General features: G+C 38.3%; 2 protein-coding genes across 2 annotated transcripts in view; both read right to left on the minus strand.

Annotated features, from left to right (window-relative positions):
- The window catches only part of abcc5 (ATP-binding cassette, sub-family C (CFTR/MRP), member 5), a 29,547-nt gene extending 21,671 nt beyond the window's left edge, over window positions 1-7,876 (minus strand). The window contains exons 1-2 of the mRNA XM_026913914.3: window positions 7,769-7,876; window positions 5,923-6,108 (exon numbers count right to left, since the gene is read on the minus strand). Coding sequence (XP_026769715.2) covers window positions 5,923-6,042 — 120 coding nt within the window. The 5' untranslated portion in view covers window positions 6,043-6,108; window positions 7,769-7,876. The remainder of the gene's footprint in view (window positions 1-5,922; window positions 6,109-7,768) is intronic.
- Window positions 7,877-9,815: 1,939 nt separating this feature from the next.
- On the minus strand, window positions 9,816-15,218 carry rpl35a (ribosomal protein L35a). Its single transcript, XM_026914238.3, has 5 exons — window positions 15,122-15,218; window positions 14,661-14,704; window positions 13,262-13,414; window positions 11,679-11,823; window positions 9,816-9,950 (listed from the first exon to the last, which is right to left on the minus strand). The coding sequence occupies exons 2-5, from the start codon at window positions 14,669-14,671 to the stop codon at window positions 9,927-9,929; spliced, it is 333 nt and encodes a 110-aa protein (XP_026770039.1). The 5' UTR covers window positions 14,672-14,704; window positions 15,122-15,218; the 3' UTR covers window positions 9,816-9,926.
- Between the last annotated feature and the right edge of the window lie 783 nt (window positions 15,219-16,001).

The following is a 16,001-nucleotide window of genomic DNA, read 5'->3' on the forward strand; positions in this document are numbered from 1 at the left end:
TCAACAAACATTTATACCACCCTTTAATCTGTCGTTCAGTTTTGAAGCGATCGTTTGGCCAAAAATGAAATTTACCCAATTTTCCAATTACATCAAATTCAGTCCATCTATCAAGACGTTTGCTTTCTAAAGTTTGTTCTTCTTCCGGAGGAGCACTGTGCAAGCTGCATGTTTAAATCACCACACACTGGGTAGAATTTTATATCAGAAATGAGCTAGATCATTGTACAATTCTAATTTTATTTGTTTAATTTATTCTTCTGTTTTCTGATCTCGAGCAAATGGTTTCTACATAGTGCTAAACTGGGAGCTATAAGCTTTCCTGATTTGTTAGTTACATTAGCTTCACAGCTGCAGTACAAATGTCAAAAACGAACAATTTTTGCCAAATGTTTCAATATTTGTTGAAAGTGAAAAAAGTTTACATTTAATTTTCCACCAAACTTGTCCTTTAATGCAGCTCTGTTCTTTCTATCAGAGTCTAATCTGCGCTTTCTATTCTTGAAGTTACTGTAGGCTATCTTGAGAAGAGCAGATGGTGACACACTGCAGTGGTATAATATTTGAGCTTTATATTTGAGTATAATATCGTCTACAGCACTCCGTCTGCTTGACTGGCCTGGTTGAAGCCTGACTGGTCAGTTTGCCAGTAGTTTCACTGAACTACTGTTTTTCTTTCAGCATTCAAATTTTTACTATTATAAATCATTATGAAAGTGTAACCCTGGAGGAACAAAGGCTACAGCTGAATGTGCACAATCAGAATCACGGGACAAAAATAATTCAAATAATTATAACAATAAAGACCCAGTGCCCCTGGGTGCGCTCTCACTGCTATGGCCCGGGATCAATTCCTGGCCAAGGAACTAACCCCGGCCCCTGGGGTCGCATGCACAAGTGCACTCTCAGTGCCGGTCCCAAGCCTGGATAAAACTGGGGAGGATGGCTTCAGGAAGGGCATCCAGCTTAAAATCTGTTTCAAATCAAAATAAGTGGACCAACAACCCCTAACGGGAGCAGCTGAAAGAGGAACAAGAACAATGTAACAACAAAGACCTGAGAACTCTGAACAGAGCAGGCTAAACAATTATGTGTCTAATTCAGTTGAGTGTTTGGGGCTATATAAGAAAATCAGGAAGTACAAAAACCTTGTTCGTCTTTTTATTTTGTGGGTCAAAGGTAAAAAAATGGTTTCCAAGCAACAGAACTGCATTATTCTTAAACATACAATAAACAGATCAATTTGTAAATTTAGTGAGATTTTATGTTTCTGAACTTCTGCACTTGAACTTCTACTTCAATGTGACTTTTTTCTCTAAACATGCTTTTAGGACAGAAAACAGAAAAGTATTATTTATGCATATTAATAAGTCTTTGTAAAATAACCACAAAAAAGAGATGTCCTGTCTTTGACGCTTATACAGTATCTAAATAGGTTGTACTAGTTATGTAGTGATGTCCCACCTAATACCTGTGTAGTCAAAAGTATACCGTTTTCTGTATTACTTGGACTTGGACTTATTGGTAATACCGTTAAGTTCGTGCTTAACGATGCACAACGATGCACGACTTCTGATAAGGAGCAATTCCTTCTTCTAGAGAACAGCCTAATCATTGGTGCAATGCATGAACGAAGTCAATGAGTCAAAGTAAAAGTTTGGCCTCAAAAAAGGATTTGATAGTTTTTGGTCTCAATCTTAACTTGGTTTTGCTGTTATTTACTCAGTCTTGATTAGTCCTGGTCTTGGACTTGGCAATGAGAGACTTGACTACAGCTCCATTCCTGAGAATGTCTGTACTGTTACAAATGGATTAGAGAAGCATCTCTGACGCAAACGCGTGTGTATCGACTTTAGTTTCGGCTGGTGCAAGTACACAAGTGTTACTTTTTGTATCAGTTAGAACAGGACATCATGTCTTATAGTTATACACAAAAAACTGCTGTTCTGTTACTGGGACTCTGTAAAAAAAATGTAATTCCTAAATGGTTAATGCAATATTTTTGTTAAACCCCTTGAATTCAAGCAGAAAGTCTACACTTCAATCACATCTCGATTGCTTCACTTCAAATCCATTACGGTGGTGCACTGAGGCAAAATTATGAAAATTGTGTCACTGTCTAAATACTTATGGATCTGTATGTTTCACGATTTGAGGGTAACTACGATTTCATGCTTTGAAGTGCTTTGAAAATGTGTATGCGCCTGGGAAAACCCTTCACATGGTGAAATTCTTACATTTTCTACAACATATAGTTCTTAAAACTACAAGATTCCCTGAACTAAAATATGTTCCTCTTTTGCATGCATGCTGCCAGTCGCAGTAATTAAAAAACTGCCCCAGTCATATACTCGCACGAAGACACAGATGGACACGTGTCTCTGTCACAATGACCCTTCACAAAGCTAACGTTCCACCCAGCCAGTGGAAAGAAAAGTCTCACACTGCATCCCTCACACACTGCTGATGCTATAACTAACTACTCGGACCAGAAGACACATTATGAGTGTGTGCATGTAGAAGTGAGGAAAAGATGATGCTTGCTGTCTAAGTAAGGAATAAAAAATGACAAGGTGCGCTGTTATAGAAAAATAGTCAACGTCAGAGTAGTGTAATGTGGACCAATGCAAAAAACAGAGCTACTGTTACCACCCTGAAGTTGATTCATTTCCCATAAGAGCACATCCCGATGTGTTTTATTCCTCTTGTAGCACAGCAATTAGCCACTGATTGCAATTTTTTTTATTTATTAACAAATCATACTTTTTAATCATTTATAGTTGCAGTTAATGTTTTGGAACTCGCGCAAAAAAAAGTTAGTTCCGGTTATCAGTGACCTTACAGCAGCTTTAAACCAGCCTCTCCCTTTTCTTATAAGGAACTTTATATACACTTTTTCTTTATTAAATAACAACATTTTTTAAAATTCATTTATTAAGCTTACATCATGTAGAGCATCTCTCATACAAGCCCATGTGTAAGTTACTATAGAAATGGTAATGTATTAGAAGGAGCGTAATAATATAAACCTGTGAATAGTATTGCAGCCGGCACTATTGTCATAGCTGCTGGTATAGAAAATTAATCAACAGTTCCTGACCAACTGAATTCGAGAATTCAACAGCACTGAGGGATAAAACATTAAACAGCCCTCGAAGGCAGCAAGCAGGATTATCCGGGTGCTAAAGGGAACACAATGTTCTTTAATGTGTACCCATTCAAATTAAAAGGTAAAACAGACTACACTTGGCTCACAAGCTCATAATCTGTAAATCAAGGCATGACTGGGAGCATTCTGTACTTTTACCTCTTGCTTGCAAATCAGAGAGATCTATGAATCATAACACGTATCCGTGAGCCATAGTTTCATTAACCTGAACTCCTGGCAGATGCCTTAAACCCGACAGGCCACTTTGCTTAAAAACAACGAGGCTCATTGATCCAACTGAGAACCTCCTTGTACAATGACAATGCGTAAAGTGTGCCGCAGAGTTCACTGACGCGAGACTGCAGACTATCTGGAATTTGTCATGCGCTGCATAAAGCCACAGCTTTGTTCCCCCTCACTGGAGGGATTCTCGACGTGGCAGGAGATGTCGCAAGCCACACGCAACCTTCCTCTGCTTTCCAGACACTTCAGTCACTCCAACAATTGGAGAACAACTGCACTATGACAGGACGTCAGCATAAAATAAAGGCCCAGAGTGACGTATCAATTTCCACCAGCAGAAGCTAAAGCAATGATATGAGAGCATGAATGAAAAGATCTGCCAAGATGGGGATATGCTGTGAGCCGGTAGTGTTTTAATAATTCTGCCACGAGGATCGTACACTTATAGTGCCTACTGGTTTTTCAGTGAAAAATTATAATCATGATAATAATGAAGATTGTGATATAATCATCTGATCTCATTAGGAACTGAACCACAAACGAGTCTTATTCAGAGTGTGAAGGATAAATGCAATGCTGCGTTAAACATACTCAAAATAGATAGCTGACCTTATGCTACCTCTCTTAAATGGGACAGCCATCTCAGAAATGCAAATACTGGCAAAGGCAAATGTTGCCTACCTAGGGAGCCTACTGCCAAATGAAACACAGTGATAATATTGAATATGTAAGGAATAAAACAAAGGGGATGTGGCATTATAGGACAATAATCAAGACGGGGTGGTGTGATGTGACGCAATGCAGCGCAAGGCAAAAGAAGTTGATCATTTTCCAACAACAGCACATCCTGGTGTGTTTTATTCCTTTTATACCACAGCAATTTGCCAACCATTACCATTTCTAAGTTATTAATAAACAATACACTGTGGTTTTAACCTTTCACAGGTACATCTAATGTTATAGAATGTTCCTGAAACAAGCTAGCTCCTGTTATCGTGTACGTTATAGCAGCTATAAACAGTCGCTCCCTTACCAGGTTCTGCTTTTTCTCTCTTTCTTTCTCCATTGTCATTAATACAACAACAACAACAACAACAAAAACACACACACACACACAGCTTGTCTTTTTACTGAGAAACCAGAAAATGCAAAGCCCTCTGTGCTGAAGACTTTACCAGAGCCATGTTTTCTGGGTGGGAGGGATGGCATTACTTTGTCTCCTCTGTCAATCACAGCAACATTAACCAATCATGGGCATCTGTGAGCTCATGTATGTGGAAGAGGGTAGATAGCGCTTTCCTCTGAGTGTGTTACACTGCCCTGTGATGCTGCATGAACAGCAGTTAAAAATAGAGCTGGCAGGTTTCACATGGCACAGAGTAAGTGTCCCTGGTGGTCTAACGGCTAAGGATCCTGTGCTCTCACCACCACCTCAAGGCCTGGGTTCGATTCCTGGCCAGGGACCCAACTCAACCACTAGGAGTGTAATCTCAGTGCCGGTCCCAAGCCCGGATAAACGGGGAGGGTTGCATTAGGAAGGGCATCCGACATAAAACCTGTGCCAATGATCTGCTGTTGCAGTCCCTAACGGGAGCAGCTGAAAGAAGAAAAACAACAACAATGTGTTTTGGAACAAGCATGAGTTTAGCCTTCATGCTCTTCAGCTGGTAGCTGTTGTATGAGCTAGATTATGTGAGGGAACTGGCAGGTGACCAACTGTAGAAGAAATGGGGGGAAAAATTTCATAATTTTCCGGTACATAAAGGATTGATGTACAACCTTTAGAAGAAAATAGTTTTCTTATATAATGCAAATGTACAAATGCTGTGCAGCAAAAAGAAAAAAAAAAAGGGAACGTTCTGTATCCCTGGCTTTTCTGAATGAAAACGCTTAAAAAAAAAAGCTTTCTGCAGTGCAAGGACAGCCCCCTCCCTTTACCGTCCCTCAATCCCTCCTCATTCTTTCCTCCTGTTCTCTTTCCTCCTTTCTCAAACATGGTCACGTTGCACAGCCTCCTCAGGCAAGAGAGAGGGAGGGGAGGGTCGACCTATCGGTTGCCAAGGCTGCTCTACGTATCACTGCAACTCTGCAATGCCATTGGCAGTTGGTGCCAGAAGGGGCGGGCTCAGGTTATGTAAACAACTGAGCACAGCAGAAAGAAAGCAGCCAATCAGAATCCGGCCGGGCAGCCCCAGTGGAATACTGAACGGTGGGGAGAGAGAAAGAGAGAGAGATAGAGAGAGATAGGCTTGACAGTGCAAGACAAAGAGAAAAAGGGCAACAGAAGACCCTCGCCTAACATGCTGACTAATTGCTGATTGGTGAAAGCGGACAACAATGCGAGGGAGGGACACGGTGTCCAAACACAAAACAACAGCTGTATGTTCTTTAGCACTAACAGCGTACGACTGCGTCAGCATCATCCCACATCCCTAAAACTGACACTTACGCTGAGAACACAATCAGGCCCAGACACAAACATGGAAACATTTCAGGAGCCCTTTAACAGATGTTTAACACTTCACACTGACCTGGACGTTGGCGAGCTGATAGTGGTCCACTTCATTTGCTGGTAAAACCTCTCTGGAGGGAACGGCCCTGTACGCAGGACCTGCTGCCAGGCAGTCCTTTCCCAAATCATGTTCTTTCATCTTCTTTCATTAGCAACCATAGGAGCGCTTTACTGGCCTCCACTCTGAGTTTTTATCTATCCAAGCCTTCAGAGACCAGAAAAACAAATGTCATATATAGACATGGATATCTGTCTATAACTAACTTATTCATATCACTTTTGGTTATTCAGTTATACACCATGAATTCCCATGTTAACTACAGTATAAGAATGACTACAAGTTTTAAAATATACTGTATATACTGACTTAATAATAAGATAATAAATGTATAAGGCATAAAAGGATCCTTTTTTGAGCCAGGGAATATAATAATATTAATATAACACAATTATACAATATATCGTTTATAAATAGAATATTATATATTATATATTGTACAATATATTCATTATATTGTTATCTTGATTGTTCAGATATATCAACACTACCATCATTACCCCTGCAATCCATTGGGAAAGTGGTTGCCTAGGTTGGCAGCATTTTTTTTTTTTTTTTGCAAGCATAAAGACACCTAAGTCTAGTTTCCAAAATTTTCCAGAACTCTGGCTCAAAAATATCTATATATATCTAAAAAAAGAAGTTTGTCCCATTTGGATGGCAGCAGAAGCAGAGATGACTTATAAAATACCGTCTAACTTGTATCTTTCTCAGCCCAAATGTTACAGGAAAATGTGTTTTTTATTATTTTTTAAATTAAATTTAATTTTATTAGCACAATAATGCTGCAAGTCAGAAATAAGAGGTTTAGGCTCCGTAACATAGACACCTGACTACTACTACTACTAATTATAATAATATCTGAATATGGATTAATTTAGAATTTTACTGGTGGTAGAAAATCTGCTCTTTATCGATTTCATAGTCACATCTAGCTGGTTGACAAAATCCCCAAAATATTCAGCACATTTCATTTAACTCATTAATATCTAGGAGTGTTTAGAGCAGGGGAAAAAATTCCCCAAACTGTACCGATGTCTGATCACACAGAAACACACCGCAGTGATCTCGCCCGAGACCACAAATATGTCCTGTTTTCTTTCTCCTTCCTACATTACAGTATTTAATGACATCCTCTGAGGCCCACCAGGACAAGCGTCCAAACACGTCTGAGGGGAAGTTCCTACAGAGCATGGACGAGAAACCTATACTTCCTCATTAACTTTTCCCATCACATAATACACTGCTCTGCTTAATGTCTGATAGAAAGTGTCTGATGTAAACACCTGTAATCTGATAATCTGCTAACTAGTAATAAGGTTGAACTTGACTTTGGCTGTTCACCTCATTTACTGATAGGTAAACAACATGATCATGACCAGGAACACACTAAGATGATTCTCCATGGCACCAGTCAGAGAAAAGGCAAGCTTTTACATGAAGAAATGTTATTTTTTAAAATAATTTTATATATTATAGGCATCTTGAGGGAAACTGGTTGTTTTGGCTACATCACTAGACAATCAGCAGTTTATACTAGACAAACCTCAAATGCCTAAAATATTGATATATATGTATATACAGAGTTATATAATCATCTACTGTCATACAGCTGGTTATTTAATTCCAGTTACATTATTCGTTTTTTTTAACGCTGTCCTTTTAAGTTTACATCTAAAACCATTTATTTCACTATTGACTAATTTCACTATTGACTACTAAAACACCTTTACCGAGGAATCGGTATCGTTAAACGCTTATTTATACAGTTTCACAATAAGAAAGACAGGATTCAGGATAAGTTTACCTGTGAGCTTCCTCTTGACGATCTGCAGATTTCGAACAGCAGAAAAAAAAAACAAAAAAACAACTCGCTTATGAAGCGTCCTAGCGGCGCTGTGAGGGCCACAAGCATGATGGGAAATGTAGTTTTTGTTACTATGGGCTCCGCGTAAAGTTCGCGCTAAAAGACTACAATACCCATGAAGTACTAAATACAGGAATTAACGCGAAACAAAAAAAGGACCGTAAACAGGATGGGCTTGTATTACACAAAACATCTTCCTATTATCTTCTGTCTTTTCATGTATTTTATCTTTGCAATGTTATTGTCCATGTTAGACATAAAGAAAATACGTACTTCCGGTTACTGACGGTGTGTACACAGTATATGGTGTAAATCAGCTTCCTTACCGCTTCTGTTCCTCTGGATTAACACTTTAACTAATCACCAAGTCGTTTTTTGCCATAAAAACTGATCAAATTATTGTGTGTGTGTGTTTATGAACAAAGAAACAACAAAACAGACTCCACAGAAAAATGCACTTGACCAACAAAGCACCAAAGATTAATGGCTAGGCCTATTTAATTTACATTTTATTACTCAAGACTAAATTTTGCTTGAACTATTAAGTGCAATGTTCATAGCTGCAGGTGAAGCTGGCAGATTTATTTATTTTTTTTTGCATTCAAACCAGATGCAAACATTGCATGTTAAATAACCAGGTACTTTGGTTAACCTTAAAAAAAAAAAAACACACAAAAAAGGCCTTGGGATAAATTGTCCCAAAACTGTCAATAACCTCACACACAACATAAGACTGAAGTTCCTCCCAGCCTAAATGTGTAAATATTATGTCCAGACCCATGTGAACACCAAAACGTGAGCACTGACTTCACTGTTTGACATCTATGCAAGTGCCAGTGATGACTGCAAAAACTATATCTGACCTTTTCTGGGTCTTCTTCAGCCATGATCAAACAGGGCACAAGCTCAGACATCTTTTTCATTGCTGGAATCACTCACAAACGTTGTGATTTTTATTCATGACACATGGATTCATTATTTAAAAAAAAAAAAAAAAAAGTGCTTGTGGGTCATTTCAAGAGAGGTCTATTACCATCTGTCTCGTCATTTGTACTACCAAGGTAACTTGCCTCCTTGCACATTACTAATTACTACACATACCTCCTATATTTGCACTGAGCTGGTCTCTACTGTGTCTACCTCATACCTTGCACGTGTGTGTGTATAAAAGCATGTATGCATTTATATATACACACATACACTGCTATTTGCACTTCTGGTTAGATGCTAACTGCGTTTCATTGACTATGTACTCATACTCTACACGACGCCAAAGTTGAATCTAATCTAATACCATTAATGGGTCACTTCCAAACCTGGCAGAAGAATGAAATTAAAAGCAGTTGTATTGTGAACAATGGATGTAATAAATGCTGTATTGAGTTCAGTTTCCACTGGAAGTTTTAATACAAAAAGGAAAAAAAAAGGGAGCAAGTTTGTATCAAATTTATGACTTTCATAGGCCTTTTCCCTTTTTCATATGAATCTGTATACTAACTGTTTCTCTGCAGAACTACTTTATCATTCTTGAGCAGTTTACTGGTCTGCATCTGTCCTCTGTGATATGGATTTCACTATCAAAAATGACACCGGACATTACCACTCTTGCAAAATTGTTTACATGAATTGTTTACTGAGAATGGTGCAGATATTTGAAGCCTTTTCTTTAACGGTCCACTGTCAATCTGTTACGAGTCCTAATTCCATGTACATCATTAAATGTGTGCGTTATTTTGTTATAATTGTGCTGTTATTCAGAAACACTGTCTTAAAATCCAATATACCTACAATCCTCAATTTATTTCCCTTTTACATTAAGACAGTTGTCAGTTTTTCAGCCTTACAATACCCTGTAAATTGTAATGCAATCTGTGGTTTGTCTATGGTATCTAGTATGTAATTCAATACAAATACATTTTCATATTTATCATCAGTATGTGTGGCCCCGGCTTACTTTACTGTAATCAGTGCAGCCTTTGGTCCAAAATGTTTGAACTAGGTACGTTTAATAGACAGAAAACAGGCAGACAATTATTATTAATTATAATTATATTTAATTACCATTAATTATAATTATAATTAATTCAGGGGCAGCCCATTATACACGGGATGGGTACAGCATCTGAAACACAAAAAAGGATATTTTAGTGTTACATTCAAGAGCAATAACAAGTGATTGCAAACCACAATAGAAAAAGATAAATATAAATTATATGTAATAAAATAGTCTATCAGCTAAATTAATAAGATTAAACTATAGCAAAATCTACTTCCTTAGAGCGCCAAAAAAAATTGTTGTATACAGAAGCAGCGTTACTGTATCCTTTTCCTCTATTCAGGCACAACATTTTGTAACATATCCTGATCTAGGTGCTTATATCCTCAACAGCCTTCATTAAATATTGTTCCCAAATTTTGCAGAGCAAAAATGGCCTATGCCTTTTAAGCAAGACCAGAAAAGAATAAGTAGATAGAAAGCCCTCACATAAAACCTGTATGTTCTAAGATCAGTCTGCATAAGACGGACACAACATGACTGACCATCTTGATGGTGATTAAGATAGATGATTTAAATGTTCGTCGGAAAATGTGATGTCTGCAGCTTCAAGATCGACAAAAATAAATTGTGTTTTCTTATTACACGTTTCCTTTTCGCTCATCTCCTTCTCTGACAGCCCCACTCCTTAACCAATCAATGATTTTTCTTAATAGGATTAATGATGCTCCATGAGATGTTTGGGATATTTACTTTAAAACCAAACCTTCCAGAACTTTCCATGGCTCATTTGTCTTCATGTGCTGCAAGCTACATAGACTGCCTGCTACCCCACTTCATTTGTTTACCTTCAAACTAAAAATGCAATAGTACAGCAGTCACAGCAAAAAATAAGCAGGAAAACCACCAAACATATGACTACCTGGCTCTTATTGGCACCAATTTTGCCACGGGAAAAATTTTAAAATTTAATGAGCCTGTGTTTTGTTCTGCACTTTGCATCTAACTGGAGGTAATATATATATATATATGAAAGCTCACTGGTGAATTGTCCCTCAACTGTGTGAAAACCACCTGAAAAAAAATCTTTGGTTAGACACATCAAATGACACGACAATCCCCAAAACTGCCTGTTATTTAGGGATTGATATGATGAAAACTGTTGTGGTGACAGAACCTATCCATGAATTTAATGTACCCATAAAGCTGAATGGAATAATACTGGCACACATGAGAAGTATTCCTATAAAGCTCTTATGTAGTATGCATATGGTGGCAAATAAATATATTATACCCTAGAACACCAATTAGCCCCAAAGCAAGCTGTTTTTCCTGTGCTGAGGCAAAACAATCAAAACTCCTATTAAACATGCACGATGAGTTGAAAAAGAAAAATCATTATTATTAGTGACATTTCGATACACAAAATGTATCAGGCTCTCTAGACACTGCTAAAACACAGCTGGCAAAACAGTGGTTTTGGCTGAGTGCCGAGAGAGCGAAATTGCCCATATTCTCTCTCCCCTGTCAATCAGAGTGACACTAGCCAGCACTTGTGTAAATGAGTTAAATCCCTCTAAAGATCCCTTCTTGATTCTCATGTCAGAACTAAGCAGATTAACATACAGAATCAAATCATGACGCTTGAGCCATTTTATAGGCAATTTAGAGCAGCTCAGGGGTTTGGGTTACTCAGTGAACTTGGTTTTGGAGGGAATGAGAAGTGCAGATAAGCCACTAAGCCCTGCTGTGATCTAAAAAGCACTCAGTGACCTTTATTTAACAATTTCATAAAACGCCATGTGTAATATCAGCTAGTGAGGAACATGTGGAATCCTGTGCAGGGCTACTTACCACGCGTATTCTGTGGCCGATGGCTTTGGGTGGCAGGTTGCTTGTGAACTTGGCACGCACCATGCCACTGTTACCATGAGCACGAGTGACTTTACCCCAGATAACGCGGGTCTTGTTGGGCTTTCCACCTGGGGTCACTGTTGTTCTAAGGACAAAGCACAACAGAAACGCATATTAGAACAAACATTATCAAATATCTAGTTACATGCCAAACAGTGCATAAGATCAGGCAGATACAGGCCAAGAGCTTCAGTTATTGTTCACATCCAACATCAGAATGAGGGAGAAAATGTTATCTTAGTGATTTTGACTGTAGCATGGCTGCTGGTGCCAGACAAGCTGGTTTGAATATTTCAGAAACTGCTCATCTCATTGGATTTTTACACAACAATCACTACAGTTTACACAGAATGGTGTGAGGAGGGGAGGAGGAAAGAATTATTATTATTATTTTTTTTAAATCAGCGGCAGCTTGGAGGGAGAAGAGAAACAACTTGTTGAGAGAGGTCAGAGGAGAACGGTCAGACAGGTTCAAGTTGACAGGATGGACCACTCTTAAACTGCCGTGTGCAGGAAAGCATCTCAGCACACCAAAACTGAGGCATATGGGCTATAACCGCAGAAGACCACATCAGGTTCCAGTCCTTGCACCCAAGAACAGGAATCTGAGGCTACAGTGGGCACAGACCCACAGAAACTGGACAGGTGATGATGGGAAAAAGACCAGGCGATGTTTTTCCAATTTTCAACCATCCTGTTTCAGTGATGTTTCTAGGACTGCTGGAACCCCTGACTGTGTTTCCTGGAAATGGCAAACAGGATCAAATTGTTTTCTTTCCCAAAACAGAATATGGATCAATACGGACAACTTGAATGTGAACATGAACCGCAAAAAAAGGTAGCAAGACATTTCTCCTGCACGGTGAACTTTAATGGCTACGATTCATGCAGTGGTTGAAACTCTGTTCTCAAATCCCAGAGAATATGCACTTAAGGCTTTTTCCAACCTCGTGCTTCACAGCATAAAGACTGACTTGTACTCTTTTGGTGAATCTGAATACGTGCATGCGACTTCAAACCTACTGGACCCCGGGTCCTCTGTGAACTACGCTTGTCCATTAACGCCTCCACTACATCCAGACGCAGATGTTTACTTTCTGATTCAGTTGGCCCTAATGTACCAGTACACTTTAGATCAAAGGCTCTCTGGGGTCAGAGATTTTGTTAGTGGTGGAAATCACAACTTACCATTATGAAGGGTATATTTACTGGCAAGTGCTTACTTATTAGCCTGTGTGACTGGTAACTTGAATTAAATGGGTTTAATCCAAACCTCAATAAAAAGATGGATCAAGTTCGGAAGCGGAGAGGAGCGTTAGATGATTAGACTGCTTTAGATGATTTCAGAATTATCTGAAATGGATCCAGTACACTCAAAACCCAACACAGACAACATTTCACATCTGTGGTCAGCAAACTCAAACTATGATGTGATATGTTTCTACAGCAAAATGTCTTTAAGTTGTTAACTTCCACAGTGGCAGACTTCACATTAGCAAGACATGAGACGAGTGCACACTTACTTTTTTGCCTTGTAGACATAGGCACAGCGTTTCCCCAGGTAGAAATCCACTTCATTACGGGTGTAGACACCCTCTACCTTTAGCAGTGCTGTATGCTCACGTTGGTTCCTCAAGCCACGCTTGTATCCAGCAAAGATTGCCTTGCACCACAACCTAGAACATGAAGGAATGGCAGCAAGATGTGCCAAAAAAAACAAAACATTAACTAACACTAACTACATGATCAGCATTGTGTGGCGGTCTGGGAAAATCTGCCTGAACTGCCAATAATATACTTTGATCTCTCTATTTTACAAAAAAGCGTGTGTGTATTTCACCAAACTGGCATGGAAATGTTTTCATTTAAGCTACTTTCTAGCCTTGCCATGACATCTGCCTGCAAAAAAAATCATGTGAAGGAGCCAGTAAAAAGAAACCAAACACAGCAGTAAAAAGAGTCTGTGTCTAAAGATGTCTAAAACCTAGCTAGTCAAGTGTGCCGTCCTCACGACTGATTAAGTTTTTGGGATAGTTGATACCATAGTGAAACTGAAATCTAATCCATTCAGTTTATAATTTTAACAGCTGATCAAAACAGAGAAGAGCAGCATCAAAACACCACGTGAAAAAGTTTTAAAACTGAGATCAGTGGAGTGAAGGGACAACAATGAGACTCGGGTGATACGGGTGAGACATAGCTTATGTTATACATGCACATCAAATTCCATTTAAGGTCCATATTCCGTGTAAGATGTTTATATGCGTGTAGGTATTGGAATATTCCTGTATACATGGCTGTATGCCCGAGTTGCCATTCCTAAATATCTAGCCTGTCACCCACAATTCCTTGCAGTCTGAGCACACACACACATCTCCTTTCAGTGGATTTTCTGATTAAGGTGCTTACATGCAATCAATTCCCAATTAAAACAGGAATATTCCAAGGGTCGGAATCAGAATTTGTGGAAACAGAATATTGTCTTAATCTGAATCGGGCAATTGGATTTCAGCATTTACATGACTCAATACAAATTATATCAGAACAGAAATGTGCATGTAAACATAGCCATTGACTGATGTGGATGATGCTGATAAAGCAATAACTCTGATAAAGATGTATAACTTTACAAAAGGAAACTGAACATCTGGAAGTTTCTTCCATCAGTTCACTAGGTTATAAATGCAAAGACAGGGACGGCAAATTTCAGGGAAACTGTAAATAACTCTAAATTTTCTTCTGTTCCACTTTTGGAGTGGAAATTGAAATGCTAAAACTTTACTTCTGGTTGAAACACGTGTTAAAGAGAAACATAGTACAGTTCAATAATGTCTAATGTTTGGAAAATGTCTAAATTTGACCATGTGAAGGCTTTTCCCAGGTCACAACACACACATATAGACAGATACAAAAGGAAATCACCTTCCAGGCATTGTGAAGTCTTTTAATCCGGCGCCAAGGAATTTCTGAAGAAAGACAAGTGTTACAGGGTTTTAGAGTTTGCTAGAGAACCGGTTGTCATCATCAGGCTCAATAAACACACACACTACACAACACTGCTAAACCCTGCCGCATTAGCTAGCCAGCTTTCTAACTTATCCACCACTAATAAAGACTAACTTTCCCTCTTTAAAAGCAGTATTGTACTTTATCTGCTCCAACCCCAATACGAATCGTTCAGAAATCTGGTGCAGGGAGCTCAGAGAGTCAGCTCTCACTCCAACAATCAACACTAAATCTTCGCCATCTTGTCTTTATACCAAACAAAAATCACCAACATATGAAAAGAAGACGTTTAACTAAAGTTTGATAGAAATATCGCGCTTAGTATCACTTCATAGCATGTTCAAAAGTGCAATTTTAAAGCCAGTGCTAAAATTTACCTGCTGGATACGGCAATAAAGATGGCGGAAAAGGACGGCCGAACGGAATTCTGGGTAACAAATTTGGTCGGTGGAGGGTGTCCGAAAATGCGCCTGACTAAATTATATTTCGGTAGATGAATAGCAAAAAATAAAATATATTCACAATATTATAAAACACATACATTAATATAAGTAATAAAAAATGAACAAAAGAACAGAACTAGACTTTGAACTTATATCCATAATGAGTGGCAAAACACACAAAACGTATTATAGACAGTGTGATTGCATATTAAATGGAGAATATTAAATAGGAAGCAAATGTTAAATAAATAAGTCATACAAGTACACAAAACAAACACGTAATAGCAAAATTACAGCAGTGTAACGATGAAAGATCAGGGATATTTCTATTTATTTCTTAAGTTCACTCTAATGCTCATTTAGGAGGTCCATTTTTGATATAAACTTTTTTTTTTTTTAAATCATATATGGTATTACAACAAACAGCAAGAAGTTTTCCAGACCAGACACAAGTGCAACTATACAAAACTATAAAATTCTGGGGAAATAAAAAATGATAATAAAATTATTCAAAATAAAAAAATGGGTGAGAATGCACTGTAGAATTTTTTTTAAAAAGATTAAATTATTAAATTCGTATAACTGAGATGTAAGATTTTGCCATTTTCCCCTTTATCTTCAGTGATTCAAAGTAAATTAATAAATAAATAAATTGTTGACCCACACGCGTCATGTAAGCAATATTCTTGTCTCTGATTGGTTGATTTAACGCGCTTTCTGCCTACAAACAGGTTTCTGATTGGACAGTTGAGAACTTGCAGAATTTAAATATAAACACTTTTTTACGAGTAAATAATAATATATGGCGTTGTTT

This window comes from Pangasianodon hypophthalmus, chromosome 6 (genome assembly GCF_027358585.1).
Source record: "Pangasianodon hypophthalmus isolate fPanHyp1 chromosome 6, fPanHyp1.pri, whole genome shotgun sequence".
In the NCBI taxonomy this organism is placed as follows: domain Eukaryota; kingdom Metazoa; phylum Chordata; class Actinopteri; order Siluriformes; family Pangasiidae; genus Pangasianodon; species Pangasianodon hypophthalmus.